Raw genomic sequence first — 17,750 nt, forward strand, 5'->3', positions numbered from 1 at the left:
ACCGCTTTGAGATCTCAAATAAACTTTGTTTGCTTCTCCACCTGGTGTGTTTATTGGCGCGAAGCACACCGGGCCAGGAACCTTCGCTGTTGCTTTGCCTCGGGCACCCTGTGCCGGCAACAGAATCATAGGACTGGAAGGGACCTCGAGAGGTCATCTAGTCCAGTCCCCTGCACTCATGGCAGGACTAAGTATTATCTACACCATTCCTGACAAGTGTTTGTCTATCCTGCTCCCAGCAGGATAGGAGCCAAATGTAACGGCGCACACCTCCCAGCCCCAGCCAGCCACCCCTCCTGGGGCAGCTCGGCTGCGCTGTGTAAGTTCAGAAGAAGGGGGTGACCCCTACAGACACCTGCCGACCCGGGAACAAGGCTGCACAAAAAACACCGACACCCGCTATCCCCGCGTCACGCACACGCGCACGCGGTCTTGCTCTATATATGTTGTGAAATGCCGCGAGCGCTAACGTAGCTTCCACGTCGTATCTCGCGAGATTTCCCCACTAGCTTCTCGCGAGAATGAAGGGAGGCGGCCACCACGGAGATGGAGCCGCCGCAGCGCGTGCCTACCGGGCTCCCTGCGATACTGGCGGTAACTTCCCCCGCCCACCCTGGCGAGCAGCGCGCGGGGGGACCTTCATCTAGCACGGGAGGGAGGGCCCGTGGGGGCTCCATGGCGGGGCGATGGGTGCGGCCCCGGGGAGGGGAGAGCTCTGGGGCGCCGGTGGGTGGGGGCTGATGAAGGGGGTCGGGGGGATGTTGGTCTCTGGTACCTCAGTATGTGGAATAGTGGGAATTCGGCTGCCTTTGGGGAAGTCATGAGGTAGCTTTGGTGCGTGACGTACCGGGAGTTATTGGGCTTTCTCCGTTATTCTGGTGGCAAAGGGCTCTCTGGACATGAGAGAGTGAAGCTGTCAAACCCCTCCTGATACAGGCCCAGTTATGTGTGTCACTGGCCTCCGAATGTATCAGGGGCCCGACTTTGCAAACACTGGTGGTGTGAGGCGTCCCACTGAGTGTAAGTGAAGTTACTCACGTGTGTAAGTGTCTGTAAAGTCCAGGCCAATCTGTTTTTCTTCATTTTGTTTGTTTCCTTGTTTAAAGGAAGCTTTCAATTGGGGCTGTCTGCTTTAATGTTAAATCATTTTCTTAATCTGCATTCCAAGTCTGTGCTTTTCTGATGTCAGTACTTTAGAAGAGTAAAGTAAAATTCCAGTTTTGCAATTGATAACTGTTAATATGTAAGCCTAGAGTAAGGTTAGCTTTGGTACAGGTAACATGAAAGTTTATGTTCTATTTCCTAAAAGTTTCCTAATTGATTTCATGTTTTGTCTGCAGCAGACAGACTGGTCTGAACCATGGCTATTGGGACTTGCCGTTTTCCACATCCTCTGCTTCCTGATCACTTGCTTTTCATTCCAGCGCTACCACCTGCAGATAGGGCATTTTCTCTGCATGGGTGAGTAGAGAATTAATAGCTTGCCTGAGTGTTTGTTTCAGTTTGAAATAGGCATCCATATCTTTAAAGTTATACATAGTATTATACATCTCCTCTATGGCACACTAGTGATTATAATTCTGTTTGTGCTCATTTGTTATTATATACAATCACACACCACTTAGTAATGTAATATACTGTTCAACAGAATATATATACAATAACATCCCCCTTTTTACTATAATAAGCCTGATTTATTTATTTTTTTGTGCTCTGTCTCCCAAACAGCTTGAACCAGCAACTCAAAAATAGTTTAAATATTTTGGTCTTGTTGAAGACTTGTGCTTTGCTTAATTTAGGGTGGTTTTGTGGTTGAGAATTATTTAGCAGTTAAGTGGTTTCCATGTACTTTGTGTCTATATTGGCCTCATTGAAGATGACAAAGTTGAATAGCAAGGAGGTAGCCTTGGAAAGAATAGGGACTTTGTGGTTTTTTAATCTGTTTAGGAGGTCAGAAGAATTTTTAGGCCTTCTTTATATTCCATATACAACCAAAAAGAGCGTACATCTGGAACCTTGTGTAGGTCACCTTTAAGGTCACCCAAGCTGCTTTAACTTTGTGCCTGCGTCATTTTCCACAAAACAGTGAACCATGAGGTGAGCATGTATGTAGACAATACACTTCCTCGTTGCACCAGTGTCTCTGAAAATAAGTGATTTAAAGTTATACATACTATTATACATCTCCTCTATGGCACACTAGTGATTATAATTCTGTTTGTGCTCATTTGTTGAATAAGAACTGTTAATAGTCTGGGTATATATTAGTATTAGTCCAAAGTGTGCCAGGCTTCACCTCACTGCAAGTCACTGTTGCTTTTTTCAGAGCCATAAATGGTCAACGGAAATTATCTCTCTTAACAAGAAGTGAGTTCAGGACAATTATCTGAAAGCATACAAAGTTTCAAATTCCTTTGTATAGACGTGCAACTATAATAATATGGGGAGGCTGCGAACTTCGTAGGGGCAGTGTCTCAATCAGGTACAGCCAGGGGTGCAAGACACTTACGTATAAAACTAAAGCCAGGTATAAAAGTTTGATTTCTTAGACAAATTTTGCAAGTAAAGTGGATTTAAGATGTTGCTTTAAATTCCTCATTTAAGAAAACAACACTATCAAACATTCATCAGGATGTCTCATGTGGCACGTACACAGGGAGGAGGGTTGGCAGAGGACAGGAGAGAGATGATTATTTTGGTGACTCCTAATTAGATATTTCCTAATGTCTGGTGTATTTGTTTTTATTTTAACCTATCCAGGCTTTTAGGCAATTGTTTTCTGAGAACTAAAAGGTTCTCTTCATGTTTTTTGCTTCTAAGTAATTTGGTAGATATTTACAACCTTAGTTCTAAGATAATTACTTATTTTTTGGTGAGGTTTTTGCTTTTACATTAAGTTTTACAACTGAACCATCAGTAAGATTGACTAAAAAGTTGTATTTTATACTGTAGATTTGATTATATTGACCTTTTTCTACGAACTTATACCTGTGCATTTATCATTTTGTAATACTACTACATTTGTTTTGTGTGCTCACATAATGAGATCTCATGTGGGACACAAACATTCAGAATTATGTTTGTGCAATTAAAGTCTCAAATGTATAATAACTAACCTTTTTGGGTGGGGAGAAATAGTATATATCAGGGGTAGGCAACCTATGGCACGCGTGCCAAAGGCGGCACGCGAGCTGATTTTCAGTGGCACTCACACTGCCCGGATCCTGGCTACCAGTCCAAGGGGCTCTGCATTTTAATTTAATTTTAAATGAAGCTTCTTAAACATTTTAAAAACCTTATTTACTTTACATATAACAATAGTTTAGTTATATATTATAGACTTATACAAAGAGACCTTCTAAAAACGTTAAAATGTATTACTGGCACGCAAAACCTTAAATTAGAGTGAATAAATGAAGACTCGGCACCCCACTTCTGAAAGGTTGCCGACCCCTGATATATATAATGTGTACAGGCTCAGAACTGATCACCAGCTGTCCATTTTGTCAAGAAATATTCAACCTAATATTAGTTTCCTTCTGTGATCCAGTGGCCTTGGTGTATTGTGCTGAATATATCAATGAACTGGCTGCTATGAATTGGAGGTAATTATATTAATTTCTATTTTCATATTTAAATTTTGCTTTTATTGGTAATGCTGGTTTTATTTGTATAGTCCTCAAAAGCAATTTCTAAATGAAGTTATCACGTCCCTCAGCAGTGGAAAGTAGTATAATGGATGGTTTCATTAGTTAACAAACAAAAAGAATTGAACATTAAAATTATAACACAATATGTGCCAAGTATTATATTTTATTTAGTACTGTATACCTAACTCTTATCCTTAATGGGGGAAATCATTTACATTGTTTTTCATATGGATCCTGTTTATGCTTTTCTTGTTTGACCTTTTTAAAAAACATTACAGATCCAGGTTATTTGTTTTTGTTTTAGTTCAAATTAACCCCAGAAAACTTGTGAAAACCCTTTTAAGTCACAAGTGAAAACAGGGTTAGGTGGTTTTTTTGAGGAGGTGGAAGGTATTTTTTGCTTTTGGTCATGAAATTCATCCATATTTTTATTTGTGCAAGAGCATCGACATTTTTGCATGATTGGTCTCTACTCAAGAGACATAATGCTGGAACAGCAAGGTGTGATAATTCTTGTCTGTTTATATGTCTGGGTCAAGCCTGGGCTAATAATTGTATGAAGTGGGAGGTCTGACTTACTGAGGTCAAACTCGGGTACCTAAAATTAAGCACTTAGGGCCAGATTTTTAAGGGCATTTAGACGCAAAGTTGCACATGGGCAGCTAGTGGGATTTTCAAAAGTGCACAAGTACCTAATTGCCACTGAAATCAATGGAGTTAGACACCTAATTGCTTTTTAAAATCCCATTAGATGCTTATCTGCATCTTTAGGTGCCTAAATGCCTTTAAAAATCTGGCTCTTAATCTGTACTTAGACACCTAAAAAAAAATTGGCCTGATTTTTCAGAGGTACTGAGCATCCGTATCTTCCCATGACATAAATTAGACCTATAGGTGTGCATCACCCTGAAAAGTAGGTGTTTTTATTTAGACATCTAACTATTTATCTGTGTGCCAAACTTGAGACATGAATGCTTGAAAATTCTGGCCCGAATGCATATATACTTTATGTATTCAAATATCAGGAATAATTGAAATTGGTGTCTACAAAAGAAGAGCTATTTCATAAATGTAAGAGTATGTTTTCTTTCTGATGCATAAGCATAGCTTCCTAATGTGAATGTGCGCACACAATTTTCAAAGAGGATGTTGTATCTGTTAGTCACTTTGGGTATGTCTACACTGCAGTTGCATACCCGGAGCTGGCCCATGCAAGCTGATTTGGGCTTGCGAGGCTTGGGCTAAGGAGTTAATGTGGTAGCCTGAGTCAGCTGTCACAGGTTTTTAATTGCAGAGACATACCCTCAGTTGCGGTGTAGATGTTGGGGCTCAGGCTGCAGCCTAGTCGTTAGGATCCAAGGCGGGAGGGTCCTTGAGCCCAGGTTGCAGCCAAGCCCAAACATCTATACAGCAATTATACAGCCCCTGAGCCTGTCAGCTGGCACAGGCTAGCTGCAGGTTTTTAATTGCAGTGTACAATTCTACCACATTAACAAAAATATTGTGCAGAAATGAAAGGGTAGAGTTGGTTACAGTATGCATACACAGCAGAACATGCATGCACAGGAATTATTTTTTATTGAAATGTAATGTATGAAGTATGCTAAGTAACACTTTTTTTTTTTTTTTATTTCAGGTTATTTTCTAAATACCAATATTTCGATTCAAGAGGGATGTTTATTTCCCTAGTATTTTCAGCTCCATTGCTGTTGAATGCTATAATAATAGTGGTATGTGTTTAATTTAAGTTTATATTTATAATAAAGCAGATTATAAATTTAATGTGTCCACATCATATGTAAATATACTTACTTTTCAGATTACCTGGGTTTATAAAACACTGAATGTAATGACTGAATTGAAGACGCTACAGAAAAAAAGAAGAGCAGAAAAAGAAAAGAAAAAGTGAATATTAATTGATTTATTTTTAATAACACTTTATGTAACCATTCCTTCCATCATGGGTTTTTTTTTGTTTGGTTGGTTTTTTTGGGTACCCTCGTCAGCTACAAATGGTCCTTGTTTACATGTGATATGAATATGGCCATGCAAACAGAAAAAAGCTGATTTTAAAAAAACCTTCATGCTCTTTACCATACAGTAGTTTGTTTTGTGCTGCACCAGTGTTGTAGCCTCAGCTAGTTTAGACTTTCATATCTTCTGCTCAATAATTACTTGTCCATAAATTACATATTTATTTCATAGGGTGCTCATTAAGGGTCTGATTTGAAATCCACGTAAAGTTAATTGGAGCTTTGGTACGGATTTCAGTGGGTGGTGGATTATACCCCATCTTTGCTTACAGTGTTTTATTATGAAATTCAAGTGTTGATACATTGGGGAAAAAAACTGTAAAAAAAAAAAAAAAAAAAAAAAAAAAAAAGTATTGTGCATCCCACCAGGTGTATGTTAATAAGCAACTCTTACAGAATCAGTTTACAAATAAAAAGATGATTTTTTTCCCTCTAACTCCTGGTCCTGTAAATTTCAGCTGAGACGTGATGGTCAAGATGGGTTCTGAAAAATATTTGGCAGTCATGGTGGATAATCAGCCGAACATGAGTGCCCACTGCAACACTGGCCAAAAGGACTATTGCACTCCTGGAGAATCTCAAGTAAGAGTAGGAAGGCTGCTTTACCTCTGTATCTGGCACTGGTGCAACCACTGCTGGCATACTGTATCCAGTTCCGGTTTCCACAGTTCAAGAAGACTATTGATATATTGGAAAGGGTTCACAGGAAAGCCACAAGAATGATTTAAAGGATTAGAAAACATGCTTTATAATGACTGAGCTTTTTAGGTGGGATACCCAAAAGGGACTTAGACATTTGCAACATAGCATCACAATGACTAACTGCTAGGCAACAGGAGCAACGGGACCCCCAAAGCTGAGAGAGTCACTTAAGCTTATATGATGCATGGGAAGAGCTAGGCACCTAAGAGTGCGATCTTCAAAGCCAGCACACTAGGCAGGGAGTCGCCTAAGCTAGCAATGGCAAATGCTGACCAGAGTGGTATGTCCTAAGACCCGTCTGTCTGTCGGAGATAGTGCCTATCTTTGCTTAGCAAGCTGTGACTGGAAACCCCTCTGGAATCGTGGCTTAGGAGCCTAAGGCACTTCTTGCAGAAATGAGTTAGAGGCCTCTATTGCTCCATACAAAATGGGGCGCTGCCCACTTGACAATTTTTAGCACAGTGGAGAAAGCACTCACCTTGGATGGGGGAGAGCCAGGTTCGATTCCCATCTCTGCCAGAGAGGGAAAAGATTTGAACAGGTGGTTTCCCACACCTCAAGAAGGTGCTATAATCCATTAGCTAGGGGATATTGTGATGTGGGTCTCTCTCAATCTCATAAGATGTTCCACGCGGATCCGTGATGATTGACTGGAGCAGGGTGACTGGGTGCAGGATTCTCCACTTCCTAGGTGGGTGCTCTAATCACAGTGCTACTGTCATATTCTCTGTCACCCAATGACTGTTCCACTGTGGCTAAAAACCTAGTCATTGGGCCAAAGACGAATGCAGTATGACTGAAAAGATTATCTGATACAGACTTCCAAAGAACATATTAACATTAAAGGCTGAATATTAATCTGCATAAGCAGAATAATACTAAGATCCCAAGTTTACACACATATATAAACTTAACTTTAATCACTTGAGTAGTCCCCTTAATGCCAATGAGATTACTCATATGAGTAAAGTTAAGCATGTGCATAAGCTTTTGAGGGATGTGGGCCCATGTTTGTATCACAAGTGTATTTAGGTTGTGGTAAACATGTACAGTGATTTGGCTGCAGATAATTTCCTTGATCCTCTCTACAATAAGACTGACTATAGCTGTGTAAAAACGCTTGCCCCACCAGTGGAAAAAATAGGATTTTGTGAAAAGAGGTACTGGTTGTTTTTACTTATGAAGTCATAGTATGGCAATCTGCCATTTGCAACAAAATGTGTTTAGTGTTGTAAATGGCTATAATTCACCCTTAATCAAATTAATAAGTTTTCACAATCTGTCCTTTTTAATGTGAGATAAGGAAAATGAAAAATAGTTTTTCTAGAACTGTATAAAATTCTCATGGGATCGGCTGTTATAAACAAAACTGCTATGTCTGAACTTAGACATACAAGAGAATTCATAGAGCAGTTCTCTAAGTTATAAATAAATGTAACGGGGAAAAAATAAGGACCCCTTCCTGTTTCCAAGCATCCTGTACTCTATTTCTCTTTTTAGATTCTGATCTTGCAAGCTGATCAATGGGGACAGTTCTCTGCATCTTTGTGGAGCTGAACCAAAATCAGTGAAGCTCGTGCAGGCCCAAGAGTCCACCCACACAGATCACCTTATAAGGGCTGGACCCTTCAGCATCAGGGACATGTCTGGCTTTGTCTTGTACAGCAAGACAACAATGTTGGAGCATAATAAATAACATACTGCAATACTTAACAGAATAACACGTATGCCAATGCGCAATCTTTAAGTAAAAATGACAGTTTTAGCATTGAGGAAGTTGGACATCACCATAATGCTACAATAATTTGCATACTTTTAAGTGGATAGAAGCTGGATGTTGTCTTTGTTAAAAATCAATGAATACAAAAGCACAGTGGCTTTTTTTCCCAAAGTGTGGATGATATGTGCACATTCAGAGAGAATAGGTGCCAAATCAATAAAGTAGGTATTTTTTTAAAATTGGAGTCTTAGCTTTGTTCAGCTCCAGGAAACACTAAAAATACACTTTAGAATGCGAAGTATAATTGAAGCAGCACATGGTTTTAAGCCTTCTCTGTTAAAAGGTCTCTTAAAGATAAATAGCAATACATTTAAGAAAAATAATTTAGTTGTATAAATTAATGACTGCAAACTGAGCCAAATGTGATTTCCAAATGAAGTAAAATGTAAATAACAAAAGTATTCCTGCATTTTTTTTCCCCCATGGGATTATCAAGCCTTACTTATGTTGATTACTTTTCCTTTAGATAACCTTTTTGTGTAACATTATGAAGGAAATTTTAAGTTTTAGAGTGAGGGAAATACATACAAGAACAATAAAAAATGTTGTTTCATTTTTTTTTATAATTTGAAAAAGTGTTTTTAACCATAAGAGCATCTCTCAGAGAATTAAATGGAAAGTGACGATTGTGTTGGTTATAATAGGAATGGATTTATGAAGTGATAGAACAATAAATGTAACCTAAAAGCCTACGTGCTGACAAACCTAAAATAATTACATCCTGAATTCAGACAGTTTTTGCTGGCTTCAGCTTTCTATATGTATAAGTAACTTGGGACTAAATTTTTATTTGTGGTGGAAAGCCTGAGTCCACATGCTTTGCCTGGAAGATTTCTCCTTCTCAGTGAACCTGGAGCAGCAAAGACACAGCCAAGGGATAGCTGCTCTACTAACTACTGCAGACTTTGGGCTACAAAAGGGAATTTAGTCATTGGATGCATGTAACCCGCAGAGACAAGCTACACCTCCAACATGCCCTGATCTCTTCTCAGTGCTATGGGGAGAGTCACTGTGGAATAATGCTAAAAGGTGCATGAGGAGTATGACATCCACCTGTCATCCTTCCTGTAGCCCAGCTTTCTCTGTATTTGAATCATGGCACTTTTGGTGCATTAGGTGCCTCTGAAAGGGGGGCAATTAGTACTGTGCCCTAAATTTGCTAAAGAACTCTAAATGTAATAGAATTTGAAGTTAACATAATTCCAAATGCAAAACTGGTTAATGAGGTGAGGTGAATTTCCCCACAGACACTTGATGCGGCTCTGTCTGGAAACTTGAAAAGAGGAGGAGGAGTCAGTTTTTAACAGTGTCATTCTATATAAGAGGACACACTCTCTGGCTTGGAACAGGTTTACTGAAAGTAATATGTTTCTTTAAGTTCAATAAGACAAAAAGTCAAGATTATTTTGCCCCCTTTTTATTTTAAAGTTGAACTAAATCCCTTAAGAATAAGGACATCTACTAGTACTGACATAGACCCCAATACAGTGCTTACTTAGGGCTAGATTTTGAAAGATATTCAGATGCCCGAAGATGCAGATTGGTGCCTAATGGGATTTTCAAAAGTGTTTAAGCAAGTTAGGCACCTAACTCCCATTGATTTCAATGGGATTGACCATTAAGAACATGCAAAATTTTAAAACATGAGTAATTGATGGAACTACTCACATGCATAAAATTATGCATAGATTTAAGTGCTTTGCTGGATCAGGGCCTCAAGTAGCATTGTCATTTTGATAAATTTATCACGTATGCATTTCAGAAAATGTTCAACATAGCTTCTGCTAGGGTACTATATTTACAAAAAAAAAAAAAAAGGTAAGTTTTAAAGTTAAGGATTGTCATATAGAGGAGGAAGGGTTTGGTTTGCCTTTTTTACATAAGTTTTAATAGTATAAAAACATTGGGGAAAAGTTTGAAGTAAAAAATAACATGAATTTTGGTGATCAAAATTACACTGAAGTTTTGGACTCAACCTTTTCCGATTGCTTGAGCTATAGCAACTGGTTTTTTGTTGTTGTTGTTTGTTTTTTTAATGAAAGAGGTTATATGTTAGGGATTCAGATGATAAAGAACCAAGTTTCTAATTTAGTGAATGTTTTATTCCTCTCTCATCATTTTGAACTGTTTTTAACATATATATTAGTCTTATGCCTTTTAACATAATTGGGGAAAAATACTTGCAAACACTAACTTTACAGTGTGACTAAAAGCAGTTTGTGCAAGTTGTTAACCAAAGTCTGTATCTCGGCACAGAAAACTCAGATACTGTATGTCTGTGTATATATTTGTATCCAAGTTAAATATTTTTAAATGCAAAACACCCCCAAAATCTTGTATATGTTCAAAAAATAAGGGTCAGTTTACATCCAGTACAGGTGTAATATGAGTAGGGAATACTATGGTTAATTAGGATTTATGGGGCCCTATGCAGTATTATTAAACTGGTGCCCCTATGCCCGACTTGCTCTTAGCAACACAAATGTAAGCTTACAGTATTGAAAAACTTGCCACATGCACTTTATTAAAACCAGCTTAAACAAGTTAAGCACTCTATAATGCTGATGGACTATTTGTCCGTTTCCCCCACCACCACCACCATCATTGCTGACGCACACCGAGCTTCGTACGGAGCAGCCGCTGCGGCAGCCTGGGCTTGCAGCCTGGAGGGGGAGGGACGAGGCAGCAAAGGATACAGAGCTGCCCTGCTGGTGGGGGGGGGGGGGGAGGGATAGGGCAGCAGGAACTGGGTCTCCAGTTGCTCCATGGGGCCTGGGCTGAGAGGGCTTATCTGGAACAAGGAGCACCCACTAGTCAGGGTGTCCATCCACTGCGTGCCAGTGCTGCCTCCTGCCCAGCATGGTTGAGGAACCCCATGCTCCCTGGCCTCTGCATTCAAATAATAGCTGGGGCGGGTGCACGGGGCAGGGGGCGAGCTGCCTGCACAGCGCCCTCCCACCAGCGCTGCCCCATGCCTGGCAGGGGCCCAAGTGTGGAGGAAGGAGATGGGGGGGGACGGGGAACTGTGCCACGGAGGAGCCCAGCTGTCCGCAATGGTTCAGCAACCAGAAACCCCTGGGCCTGCCATCGAGCCTCCCCCTTGTACCACCAAGTGGTACGAGCCTCTGGGGTGAGGAGGTGGGGCCAGAACAGAGCTGCAGAGGCTGAGAACTCCTCTCCACCCCTGTCAATGGCAGGAGCCCTCAGCTGGCAGCCAACTGGCCAAGAGGAGCGAGGGGGCAGGGAGAAGGCAGCCCTGGGCCGGCCGGCCAAGAGCAGCCGGGGGGGAGGGGCTGGGCCGGAGAGGAACCAGCACCTTGCCTGCTTGGCTGTGGCGCGCATGGAGCATCAGGCCGGGCCAGCGCACAGTGCCCTCTTTGGCAGGCTCCCCTGGGCACCCAAAAGGGCTGTCCCTGGTCCTGGTAGTGCCCCGAATTTTCTCGTGCCCTACGCAGCCGCATATGCCTAAGGACGGCCCTGATTGAATGTTTCACACGCAAAAACTGACTTCTTATTTCTCTTGTGATATTTTCCATACTGCCCATCTCCATAGTAGCTAAGCAACTAATTGCAACATATAGGAATGAGCAAGAATTCTGAGACTGTAAACACTTCAGAGCAGATACTTCGTGTTACGTATATTTTTACTATTTTAAACTGCCCCATACACTCATGATTTAAATAAAAACCTCTACAGGAAAATCACTTTAAAAGGATAATTTATGCATCACACTGCAATGTAAGGTCCAAATCCAGCAGACAAGTATATATATGCTTAATGTTGATTCTAGTGGAATTACTCATGGTAGTAAAGTTAAGCATGTTGGTAAGTGCTTGCAGGGTCAGGGCCTAGTACTGTAAATAGCTTTTAATTAAATACTGGTGGAACTGGTTAAAACAAAGCAAATTTCTTAAAATGGACAAACTCCAAGTGCTAGTTACGACGTACACACAAATTCAGCCCAGAATCAAATAAACAGAATAAACTACCCTTTCTTCCCAACTCCTCATTCAAAGGCCTGAGAAAAGAGGCTTTGCACAGTGCCCTGAAGGTCAATAGGTTCAGTTAGATCAGCAGTTCTCAAACTGTAGCAACATGAGGACCCCCATTTTGATTTAAAATTTTTCATGGACCCCCAAGCTCCCCACGCAGACCCAGGCCCTACCCCCACTCCACCCCTTCCCCCAAGACCCTACTCCTGCCCCACCTCTTCCCGCCCCAGCCCCTCCTTTTCCCTGCTCCTTCCCCTCCCTCACACCGCCTCCTGCACGCTGCTCAACAGCTGTTCCCCGGCATGTAGGAGGCACTGGGAGGGAGTGGGAAGAGTTGATCACTGGGCCCATGTACCCGCAGGGGTCTGCAGACCCCAGTTTGAGAAACACTGGGTTAGATGAATAAAGGAGACAAATTCCAAAGTCGAGAGCTCTTCGTGTGAAGCATCCTCCCAAACTAGTCGTTCAGATCTTAGGACTGTAAGCACATGAGAAACCTCAGCTGTCATGGGAGGAAATGTGCAGAAAGGCAGTCTCTCATAAATTAGGACCTAGGGCTTTATGAATCTTAGAAGAGAATGTGAATGAGACCATTCTGAGACAGGGATACAGAACTTTGATCATACAGTAGAAATAATGATACTAGTCTAAGAATCCATGGTATCTGAATATATTTGTGGATGTCCAGCCATCAGCACAAGCTCAATGTGAGTAAAACAGAACTAATTTCCCCACCCCCCACACATCATTCCCACTACCCTCTTTCTCGATCACTGTTGATAACAGCACTATCCTTACTGTCACTCAAGCCTGTACTCTGGGTGCAATCCTTGACTCAGACCTATCTCATAGTCTTCACTGTGACCCATGATGCCTAGGGCAGCCCTCTCTGGAAATGCCAAGGCTGGTGGGTAACACTGAAGTTAAACTCCCCAGTCAGTCACAAACTCTGCTTCAGATCCCCCACACTGGTTAGCAAGAAGCAAAAAAGAAACCACACAGCCCCTTTATGCATTCCAGCATTCCAGTTCTCTGGCTCCCAGTCAGCATATAGGTTCAGCACAGTGAGAAGTTACCATATATACTTGTTCATAAGCCAAATATTTTTGGTAAAAAAGTGATGTATCAAAGAGCGGGGGTCGGCTTATAAACGGGTCTACACCAAAATTCTATGGAATCATTGAATTGAATATCTAATACATTGTCGTTTTGTTTACCTGGAGTGTCTGCAGCTATGGAGGCCCTCAGCTCTCTGTGGCCGCGATTCGCCATTCCCAGCCAATGGGACCTGCGGGAAGTGGCGCCACTTCCTGTAGCTCCCATTGGCTGGGAACGGCAAACCACGGCCACTGGGAGCTGAGGGGCTCCATGCCTGTGAATGCTCCAGGTAAACAAAACGTCCCAACCCGCCGGCAGCTTAACCTGACGGGCCGGGAGCCAAAGTTTTCCAACCCCTGAAATATAGGGTCGGCTTATGAAAGGGTCGTACAGTTTTTGCTATTTTCACCTATCCATTTTGGGGGGTTGGCTTATGAACGAACGGGCTAATGAACGAGTATATACGGTATTTTAAAAACTCTGCTCACATATACAAAATGTTCTTCTGACCCCAAAGGGTCAGCCACATTACCAGGTCAGTATAGGTTTGGATCTTACCCAAAATACCATGCTGCCAGCCAATCCTTTAGTGTCTAAAACTAAAGGTTTATTATAAAGAAAAAAGAACAAGAAGGGAGCTGTTAAATGGTAGACAGTCAGATACATACAAAGACTTCAAAGTCCATATAGCAGGTTCCTAGCAGTATTGGTGAGTTTGCTGGCTTGAAAGTCCCTCTGGAACACATCCACAACTTGGATGGGTCATTCAGTCCTTTGTTCAGAGCTTCATTTATAGAAAAGTTACTCCAGAGGTAAGACTCAGGAATGAAGACAGAATGGAGAAGATGCAACTGCCTTTTATAGTCTTTTACCATGCAGCTTGAATTTCCTTTGGTCCAAACACAAGCTGCCCAGCACATGACCTGGAGTTCTGTCCAAAGGCATGCCCTTCATGCCTAGCTGAGTCATAAGGTGTATCCCTGACCCTTTCAGTGGGTTCTTTGTACAGTTTATGTCCCTTGATGGGCCATCAAGCAGGCTAGGCAGTGCTGATGCCAATCTGGGAGTGTCACTGAGATGCACAGCACAAGTTTGAAATACAGATATACCCTACATATCTATAACTCATAATACAAAAGTGATACAAACATATAAACAAGATTATCATACTTGGCAAATTATAACATTTTTGCAGATACCTCACATAGCATATCTGACACAACTCATTGCCATTTTACAATATTGGTATTCATAATATCCTAAAGTGTTACCCAGATGCCATACAGTGTCACACTCGCATCCAAGGTATGTCTAAGACTATGTCTATACTGTATGGTGGTGCAGACTACAAGGGTATGAATTGCAGAGTGCATCAAAGTGTGCTGTTTGAAAGAGGACTACTTTTATGCAAACTACCTTTAAGTTCTCTCCAGCAGTGTCCACATGGGGCAGGTAGAGTGCAATTCTTTGGTGCTCTTTGCAGTTCATGCTCCCATAGTCCACACTACGGCGCAGCATAGACAAAACTTAAGCCTTACTCATTCTTTCTCCATATAATTTCTAGCGCTTGGTCTGCCCCAGCAACTTATGTTGGTATAACTACATCACTCAGTAATGTGGAAAATCCACACCCCTGAGTGATGCAGTTATACCAACTCCCGGTGTAGACAATGATATGTTGATGGGAGGGCTTTTCTCATCAGCATAGCTACTGCCTCTCAGGGAGGTAGAGTACTTAAGCCATCAGGAGAAGCCCTCCTGTTGGCATAGGTACAGTCTTTGCTGAAGTGCTACAGCTGCAGCCTTTTAAGTGTAGACAAGCCCTAAGATATGTCCTTTCCTGTCCATCCACACAGCTAAAACTTTCATCAAGGCTGTCATCATCTTGTGTCTCAATTACTCCAACATCCTTCTTTCTGGCCTTAACAAATGTAATCTTTTGCCACTCATATCCATTCAGAATGCTACTGCAAAGATAATTTTCCTGAGGTGTTGCTTTAAACTTGTTACCCTTTCTTTCCATCCTCCACTGGGTTCCCCTTCTCTATGGTACCAAACATAAACTGCTTGTCTTCACTTTCAAGGCCCTTCCCAATCTAGCCCCACACTATCTTTCATCTCTCATTCAGCATCACAATGTTGACTCCCTCCTCCAATCAGTCCATGATGTCAAACTCCATCACCTACTTGTTAAATTTCCAAACAAGTCCCTTTGTGCTTTTTTCTACCCCTACCCCCCTTGGGAGGAGCTCCCCATAAACATCCACAAAACTAACTCATCTCCTGCTTCAAACCTGCCTCTCTTAAAAATTTCCTTTGCCATGATACCTTCAAAGAACTTGACAAAAGCTAGGCTGCCTATCACGCTGATCAATGATGTCTCATTGTTTCCTTGTTTCCCCATTGGTCTTTTTGTATCCATCTGTTGTCTCTTGTCTCATACTTAGATTGTAAGCTCTTTGGGGCAGGGACTATCTTTTGGTTGTGTATTTGTATAGCATTTAGCACAAAAGGCCTTGGTCCATGACTGGGGCTTTTATACACTACTAATGCAAATAATAAATATCTGTATATATTTTTGAACAAGATATGAAACTTGTCTTTACATTACTTGTTTCTCTCTACTTTCAATCTTCAATAATTATTTGTCACCAGTTAAGAGTTTTCCCTAAAATTGTGTGTGGTAGGAACTTCACACCCCAGAGTGATCCATTTTAGAACCTTTGTTATAGGGTCATATATCTGACATCTTATTCTGCACTGTGATTTGGGGATTACTGAGAGTAGTCAGGTTCCTAACATTGCAGCTGGCTCTGAGAGAAGGTGATTTGTGTGATGTGTACCTGAGAAAAAGACAATAAAAAACAGGCAGCTGAACAACCAAATAAGTATATAATAAAACTAATGCCAAAGCTTTCAGTCCTATATAGCCAAGTATTTTGCTATAGAATACTGGGGATCATAACCCTTTTGATTTCTTAAACACATTCCACCTTCTTCTATGTTGTAAAATGGGATCAGTGAAAGATTTAATGGCTCTCTTGGTTGGAAGATGCTGAAGGTTAGTTGTTAGTAAGGCCATTAGTAAATAATCTTGCAGTTCTTCATTTTATCTTTTAAAATCAAAGATTCTTTTTCTTATTTTGTTTATTCTCTTGCTTGGCATCAAAAAAGAAAAGAATCTAATCACTGTACAATAATTATTACAGAAATGCAGTACTGACAACATCTCAAAGCTCCCACTATTCATAAAAACTCATCTGAGCTAAAACATCCAGCCATCTAAAACAAAGAATGCTCAATCCAAAGCATGACTAAACAAAACAAATTCAGTCACAGGGAACATATTCCAAAAGTGGGGTCCTGTAACTGAGAATGCCCTACTGCTGACCTGGGAAGTAACAGCCAAAAGGCCCAGCAGACTTCATTTGTTATAACGGGATATATAGGGAAGAAGGTGATCTTTTATATAAATAGCTTGCAAACTGTGCAGGGTTTTAAAGATATTAATAACTCAAATTGCTTCCAGAATCAAACTGCCCACCACTAACACAATGGGTGTTTTACAAATTCTTATAGATAGGTGAATTACACAGCGTCATGCACTCAAAGCTACTCACCCCACATTGCAGTGTAGAGACATATCAAGGGCTGCTCTAATAGAAGGCATTAATCAGCCCACAGGTAACAGTGGCATAAATAAATGCCGTGAAATGCATTTCAGAGGAAAGGATGCAATCTGCTGGAAAAAGGAATTAAGAACAACCACAAATGTATGCATAATTCTGAAGTAGCATATAATGTGACACAGACAATTGTGACATTCAGGCTATCGTGTCAGCATATGTGTATGTCAGAAAGAGGACATAGGTGTCAGGACACAAGTGTTGCATTCCTCCCCAGACGCACCAAAAAGCCATGGAGTTCACTATTTGCAAAATGTCCATGAACAGAGCTGCAGAGAAATCATGTCAGAGAACAGCCTAAGGTTGTGATCTATGCATTTGAGCCTATAGAAAAACCCAGAAAATTAAGAGTTCAAGCCAAATCCCACTGAAATAAATAGGAGACTTTCAGCTGAATGTTGGACTGGGTCTTAACTGCGTAACTGAAATAAAAATATCTTTAAAAAGTGAATAGTAGAATTAATTAATTGAAAGATAATTTAATGTTGTTACATAGAAATTTTAACTTGACTACTGGTGACTGACCAGTAAGAAAAATAATGCATGAAACATTAAAATAGCAAAATATCATAAATGTTTTTATTGAATTTTTACAATTTGATCTCCCTCTGAGCAATGCCAATGCCTTTACTCAATTCTTGACTGGATAGCACGTCTCCTAGTTCACTGATTAATACACAGCAGGATTGCCAGAGTCATCTTCTTCTCTCTAGATTATAACAATTTGTTTAAAATATTTTAGCTGGATCGATCCTTTAAATTGGAACCCTGAAAGATAGCTTGTCTTCCCAATTAAAAGACATCACCA

The 17,750-nt window shown here is 41.0% G+C and overlaps 1 protein-coding gene across 3 annotated transcripts; it reads left to right on the forward strand.

Moving 5' to 3' along the window:
* The first annotated feature begins 506 nt into the window (after positions 1 to 506).
* TMEM18 (transmembrane protein 18) lies at positions 507 to 8,855 on the forward strand. 3 transcript variants are annotated; one of them, XM_065401126.1, is made up of 7 exons: positions 507 to 594; positions 1,341 to 1,461; positions 3,551 to 3,605; positions 5,287 to 5,380; positions 5,470 to 5,555; positions 6,142 to 6,265; positions 7,886 to 8,855. In XM_065401126.1, exons 1-6 carry the CDS (start codon positions 547 to 549, stop codon positions 6,143 to 6,145), a joined length of 408 nt encoding a protein of 135 aa, XP_065257198.1. In that variant the 5' UTR covers positions 507 to 546; the 3' UTR covers positions 6,146 to 6,265; positions 7,886 to 8,855. The 3 variants fall into 3 exon arrangements, with proteins under 3 accessions (XP_065257198.1, XP_065257200.1, XP_065257199.1); XM_065401128.1 differs by having other exon boundaries at positions 1,344 to 1,461; XM_065401127.1 differs by lacking the exons at positions 6,142 to 6,265; positions 7,886 to 8,855 and having other exon boundaries at positions 5,470 to 6,006.
* The last annotated feature ends 8,895 nt before the right edge of the window (positions 8,856 to 17,750 follow it).

The sequence above is a fragment of the Emys orbicularis genome, chromosome 3, assembly GCF_028017835.1.
Source record: "Emys orbicularis isolate rEmyOrb1 chromosome 3, rEmyOrb1.hap1, whole genome shotgun sequence".
Lineage (NCBI taxonomy): Eukaryota > Metazoa > Chordata > Testudines > Emydidae > Emys > Emys orbicularis.

Coding starts and splice junctions, on each gene's coding strand:
- TMEM18 (XM_065401126.1), top strand. CDS start 547: ATGGAGCCGCCGCAGCGCGTGCCTACCGGGCTCCCTGCGATACTGGCG. Junction 595..1,340: donor GGCTCCCTGCGATACTGGCG/GTAACTTCCCCC, acceptor TTTTGTCTGCAG/CAGACAGACTGGTCTGAACC. Junction 5,381..5,469: donor TGAATGCTATAATAATAGTG/GTATGTGTTTAA, acceptor CTTACTTTTCAG/ATTACCTGGGTTTATAAAAC.